The 6,567-nt window shown below is 42.0% G+C and overlaps 2 protein-coding genes across 2 annotated transcripts; both read right to left on the bottom strand.

Annotated features, from left to right (window-relative positions):
• Window positions 1-203: 203 nt before the first annotated feature.
• On the bottom strand, window positions 204-1,322 carry VTP01DRAFT_5725 (60S ribosomal protein eL8; the record flags this gene model as incomplete). Its single annotated transcript, XM_069384549.1, has 2 exons — window positions 204-1,007; window positions 1,320-1,322. The coding sequence occupies 2 exons, from the start codon at window positions 1,320-1,322 to the stop codon at window positions 204-206; spliced, it is 807 nt and encodes a 268-aa protein (XP_069235167.1).
• A 2,994-nt stretch (window positions 1,323-4,316) lies between these two features.
• VTP01DRAFT_5724 (uncharacterized protein) lies at window positions 4,317-6,197 on the bottom strand (the record flags this gene model as incomplete). The annotated part of the gene is made up of 7 exons (XM_069384548.1): window positions 4,317-4,458; window positions 4,528-4,702; window positions 4,760-5,009; window positions 5,074-5,285; window positions 5,344-5,829; window positions 5,922-5,935; window positions 6,004-6,197. 7 exons carry the CDS (start codon window positions 6,195-6,197, stop codon window positions 4,317-4,319), a joined length of 1,473 nt encoding a protein of 490 aa, XP_069235166.1.
• Between the last annotated feature and the right edge of the window lie 370 nt (window positions 6,198-6,567).

Raw genomic sequence — 6,567 nt, 5'->3', positions numbered from 1 at the left:
ATATATATATATATATATATATATATATACCGAGCACCATCGAATTTTATTGAACGCTTACTCCGTTAATAACACTGTACATACGTATTACTATCCGCCATGTTCAAAATACACATACGAAAATTACTTTACATCGTACAGCAAACATAAAATACTTGTTTATTCATTATTATTATCTTCTACTTTAAAGCAAAATTTCATTCCTACTGACGGGCAGCAACTTCCTTAGCAGCAGCAGCGGCACGCTTAGCCATCTTGGCCTGAGACTTGACGCCCATGATACCTCCACCCCAGTGACGACGGAGCTCATCCCACTTATCATTGTAGTTGGCCTTGACAGCAGAAACCAATGTGGCCATCTCGGCCTTGTCAGCTTCCTTGACATCAGTGAAAGCAAGCGCGGTGGCAGTCTTCAAGTGCACCAGGCTGCCAAGACGAGCCTTGTTTTTAACAATGCAGTAAGGAACACCCATCTTTCGGCAGAGAGCGGGCAACCACACAACCAATTCGATCGGATCAACGTCGTGTGCGATAACAACAAGCTGTGCTTTCTTGGACTCGATAAGGGAGGTGACGTGATTCAAGCCGTGCTTGATAAACACAGGCTTCTCGGTTTCCATAGCTTCGTTGCCGGCAGCCTTGGCCTCAGCGGCAGCGCGCAAACGCTGGCGTTTCTCGACTTTAGTCTCGGGTCTGTACTTGCTGGCAAGTTTGAAGAGCTGGTGAGAAGTATTGGCATCCAAAGTTTGAGAGAACTGGTTGATTGATGGTGGCACCTTGAGCCGTTGGTACAAAATGCGCTTTTGACGCTGAAGACGGACATAGTGCGGCCATTTGACGAATCGGGTGACATCGCGTTTGGGTTGAATATCGCGACCAATGCCAAAGTTACGAGGACGAGCTTCCAACAAAGATTCTTGTGCAGACTTGGTAGATTGCTGCTGCTTCTTGATAGGATAAGGTGCAGGGGCAACCTTCTTGGAGGATCCAGATTTCTTTGTGGCAGGCTGTCATTGAGTGTACAAATGTTTGATCAGATTCAAATTTTTTTCTCCAAAGGGAAAAAATTCACAACTCTGATAAACGGACACTCTAGCAGTCGAATACTAGCATTGTATACTAGAGACGACTCAGCCAAAGTCTCAAGGCAAGCACCCAGCAAATGGTGTATACAATATATATAACCATATAGCTTACAGCACATGCGCGTGCACGGGATGCCCAACAGGCTTTAGCAACGGACTGAACCGCATGCTAAAAGAAGTTCATCCGACGGATGGCCTTGTGTGTGCTGCAGAGAAACAAGATGGATTACTTACCATGATGATTATTTGATTGATGGATGAATGGATGGATGGATGAAAGAAAAAAGGGGTATGAATGAAAAGAGGAGTGATTCTTTAGTCAACGATGTTACAGGTAAAGTAACTTTGGTTGCCGCTGGCGGACATTCATGAACTCGTTCACGCAATTTGGCTGGTCGTTCATCATCTTCAGTTAGTCACGCTGCTACCTCGTGCACTCTTTCTCCTCCACTCAGGTCCCACTCAGTGGTGGGTTTGTGGAAGGACTCGATAAAAAAGTGTCTCGGTTCATACCCTAATCCCCAAACCAGTCTTTCTTTTCTTTGGCTTCCTTTTCTTTTTTTTTTTTCTCGCTTACTACCTTATACAACAATCCAATGTTTGCTTCTTATTCTTATTCGGATCTTCAGAAACGGTCAACCTCTTAATTGCTTGCAACGTGCAAAGAAGCACAAATACGCTGGACTTCAGGACAGCAAGGGGTCAAGTTGAAAAGAGCGAACTAATCTGGGGATTGCTCGAAGCTCGAGAAAGATTTGCCGTTACCGAAATGCATAGTACCATTCGCACCACTCGCCCTGCCATTGCTCAACCAGTACTTCAACACATGCTCAAAGCATAGTAGCTTTAGGTTGGGTTACAAGAAAGAACGATTGTCGAGATATTTTTTCTTTCCTTTAACCATAAAATAGTTTGGCCTTAAGAGCTCTTATGAACTAACTATCAATATCCTAGGAAATCGATTCGGGACAGACTTATACATGTATTAATCGCAGCTTCCTTGATGAGAGGATAATTTGAGGAAAATCCGTTTGTCAAATCTGCAGTGCTATGCCACCATCCTGCTCATTGTACTCAAACCAGGGAAAACAAACGTAGTAAGCTTGTGATTTGAGGCAAAGAAATACAAAACAAAGATATGTAAATTTGTCTGTGAAGAATAGCAGAATGGACTATGTGGGGATACTTCCACACAATAATGTATTGGAATCTCCAGTATTCGCATTAGCACTACATCTTTACTTCCGTTTCCATGTCATGAAGGAGGAATTTCCAGATCTACTTTCACCGCTTGTTGAAGCTAAATGGTGAGACACATAACTTGTCTACTCTAACGATCCAAAAAAGGATATGAGATACCAGTGTAAAGCGTCCGGTATATCTCCAAAGAAGAAAACTGCATGCGTTTTGTGGGAACGGCGCTCGAGATCTTGCAATCCAAGGGTATGTCTTTGATGACTGAAATGCACCGTATTACTGTGATGTAAACGGAGTGCTGCAACTTCAAATAACAAAAAGGCGCATGTCTGTGAAATACTTTATAGACGTCCAAGTGTTTTCATCTTTATGCATCACTTTTACGGCAGCGTGTGCCAATACTACATCAATTGAGCCATCCTTTAGAAAATCAAATATCCAATTTATTCTCTAATATATCTTACTGTATATGGGTAGTACCCATTCAAAGCAGTACCAGTCATAATCTCAAATCTAGCAGCAATCATACTAACAAGTAGTATATACACTTTTTCCCAAAAGTAATGTCGCATTTTGTGAAATTTTATAATACATTTATACACCAAAACGACATATTGCAATAACAAAATTTCTGGAAAAGGTGTATGCAAATTGATCGATTTCGGATTTATGCTCAAATCATGTCTCCCAAGTATTATAATAAAGATCATTTGGAACATCGTATTATCTGAAGTGTATTCCTCAAATACTGTATATGTCGCTGTCTTATTTCGTATTTCGCTCATTAATCTCGCCTAGGAGCTACCAGATTTGCTCAAACTAGTTTATACAGCATTTGCTTAGAATATGAGTAACTGCTCATTTAGCTGCTACAGCTGCCAAAAAGCACTGTTTTCCCAACCAATCCAAAAAGTAAGATATCCGATAGTCTTAAATAGATAAATGACGCTTTTTACATGGAATGTAAATATTGGTATGTATTTCTGGGCATCTCTCCATAACATGTTCATCTGCGTACTTTGGAACAGATACTCAAAATTACATTGATCTGCTGGGTCTGGGTCTGGAACCTTACGTGATGTCCAATCTCCCCAATCTCCTTTTACTTGGAGTGTTGAGATCGCAGCAATATTACAAAGGAGATTGGATTATCACCGAGTACGAGGCAGCGCCGTAACCAGTTAAATCTCGAAGATACGAATTTCTCTAGAACAAGTCTGTAAAGTGTCTGCTTGACAAAACCGATGGACTTGGGACGTGTTGAGCAGATTTTGCCATGCCATGTACGTTGAGTATTGTTTTAAAGCCTTGTCAAATTTTCGTCTGTTTAGACTCTGGCTGGGACACCTGTATAAAATGAAAAGGCCCGTCCGAAAACTTTTTCTTCTTTTACCTGCTGCTCGGTGACAGACGGTGACTTTATACGCATCGAAAGTCAAAGGTATTTGTTGAATGTAGATATAAAGAATATTTTCTGACCGTCTTTTATTTCTAGCTCATCTATGCTTGGTGAAGGATCCGTCTGCCGCCGGGAAGTCTTTGCTTGCTACTGTCTCTGTCCGGGCCATGTTACTTTGCTTTCAAGTCCCTTTATTGCTGTCTTCCGCCCTTTGAATCTTTGCATATATCTTTTATCTACGTTTACTTGAAACCCCCGTAACAAAAACGGGTGACGCTTGCATAACTCGCTCTGGTATGTATATTTTATTCAGGAATCGCCGTTTTTAACTATAGACTAACTCAGAAGAAACATTTGTGCTGCCGAGATGCTGACTGCGACAACTGCAACAGTGGTTTGCTCACGATGGTATGTACTTAAAAGAGACAACTATTCAAATATCTAATACTGATTACCCATTTTCATTTTTGCAGTGACCAAACTTAGTTGTAGTTGTCGTTAATTAGCATCTTTGGTACCGCAAATCTTTCCTCAAAATAAAGTAACCTTGTGGCATCAAAATGTTTGATGGCTTACACTTGAACTAGTTTACTACGTTGATTCTACCAAATAATTACGCAATAAGAGCATTGGTTTCAGAAACGAGCTTGTAGCTTGAGCGGTCTTGTGAGCTTGAAGGGGTGAGCCTCTGTGTTAAACACATATTCATCGAGGGAAATTAGGTTAGGATCCGAGAAGGTCAGATATAGATACTTCATTGTTTCAGCAAAGAAGTAGCTTGAAAATTAGGAGACATTGATCAGCTAAATTCTTGTCAGGCATCAAACTGGGTGCCAAGGAACTCACCTCTCTTCAAAGTCATCAGGTTGGATGTCATTGGTATTGGAAATATCACCAATACGGGTGTATCCAGCCGGTGTCTTGCAATATTTCTCAATGGCTTCAAATATTTTCCATGCTCTATCTTGATAAGATTTATCGCCCGTGAGTCGGTAAAAGTAAAACAGACTCTCGAGAGTTTCTACGAAGACTTGATAAGATGAGATCATTCGTGAATGATAAACGTTGCTATCCTTACCTGGTCTCAAGTCGTATGAGAGATCCTGTGCCATGTAGCCCGTGTTCCTCATTGCAAGCTGCATATTCATTGGGTATCCAGACATATCTTGATCCTTGTCGATCCAGCTCCAGGTTTCAGGTGCAATGCCAGTCGGTGTTAGTTCCCAGGCAGCGTAGCAACCTTTCATCAACTCAGTCGCAAAGTTTTCCATATCACGGTTTTTCAGGAAACGAGCTCCAAGTAAAAGATTGGCTGGCATAAAGCATACCTAAGACACAAGGTTGATTAGCTCACATCATCGTTATATATTCTGCTCACTTGTACTCTATTACCAGTTCTCCTGTTTGCATAAGTCTGTAATCGTCGTTGAGCTCACCAAGGAAGACCATATTCCTGTCAGTCTCAGAGCGCAAGAAATTCTGCATGCTCTTGGCAGCCGTCTTCCACATATCTAGCTGCACAAACTCTTGACCACCCATCAGCAAATGTGTTTTCAAAAGGTACTCATAGTAGCTGTCTCCGCCTCCCGAGATTGTAATGTAACCTGCAAAGTAGTTATCTCAGAAAAATTAGAAGGTTACCAGTGTATCGGCTCATTTTACCGCTGGAAGGTCTAAAATTGTTTAAGCTCCATGCGATAGGGTAAAGACCTGGGTATTGGCTGGGCACATCCTTCATTCTGTGGATGACGTCGTTTGCAATTGAAGCGTATTTGCTGTCTCCTGTGAGTTGACTGAGACGGACGAGCTCAAGCTGCAGAGATCCAAATTCTGCAAGTATAAGACCATCGTCAAGGATAGGCTCGCCCTTGGAAACGTCCACGTACGCGGCGGGTATGCCGTTCGGCGTCCGATATGCTGGTAAAATCACCTTTTCAGCGAGTTCGACCGCTTTATCCAGCAATACTGGATCAGGACGAAGGTCATAAGCTGCCAGAAGACCACCAAGGTATCGAATGTTGGTCTCAAAAGTCTTGCTGGGATCCTTGGTACTACCCCAATTGACATTCTTTACGTGTTCCATGGCTACGCGGTACTCGTCATCCAAACCCATAATGATCATGGTGTCCAATGCATCAAAGATAGACGCTAAGGTCAGGAAACAATAAAACAAGATTTTAAGTTCATGTTTACGATCTCGTCCTTGTTTTCTGTTACTAAACAGCCTAACGATAACTTACCTCCCCATCCGTTTCTATTTCACCAGGACAAGCTCCGGATTAGCGTAACAAGATATCAAGAATCTTGTGTTTGTAAACTCACCGTGTATCGGATGTGCCATTTGTTAAAGGTCGTAGTTCATCGTGGCCGAACGCATACTGCTTGTATCCATTCCAAGCATGTAAGAATGCATTTTTCACTGCCTCTGCGCGTGATTGCGATGTTTGATCAGTCTGCGCGAGTACAAAAGTACTAGTCCAAAACAACGCTAGAGAGCTTTGCAGTAGCAATCGCATGAGCTATTGGGCAAAGAAGAGTAAAAAGAATAAAAATGAGAAGACAGAACTAGGGAATGCTTTCCAAAACGTCGAGAATAAAATCAACCGTCAGCGCGAACAATAAATCCGTCCTTTTATGTATGCAATATGCATACCTAACGCTTTCAGAGTGACAGAAAAAAGAACGATGCAGAAATAACACCTCAGTGACAGTAGTAGTCGCTTGCGACTCTTATTGTATATATTGTCTATCTGTATTCTGTATTGCTATGTCTTTTTGTTCCCCTAGCCCCTTATTTTCTATAGACCCGATCGTTTTCTGCTGTATTGGTCAGAGCCACCCCCGCCCAGACCATCAATTAACTAGAACAAGACTGTATGTGAAGTT

This window comes from Rhizomucor pusillus (genome assembly GCF_041956525.1).
Source record: "Rhizomucor pusillus strain CBS 183.67 unplaced genomic scaffold VTP01scaffold_24, whole genome shotgun sequence".
Lineage (NCBI taxonomy): Eukaryota > Fungi > Mucoromycota > Mucoromycetes > Mucorales > Lichtheimiaceae > Rhizomucor > Rhizomucor pusillus.
Note: the sequence above shows the minus strand (reverse complement) of the source record. Positions and strands in the feature narration are given on the sequence as shown.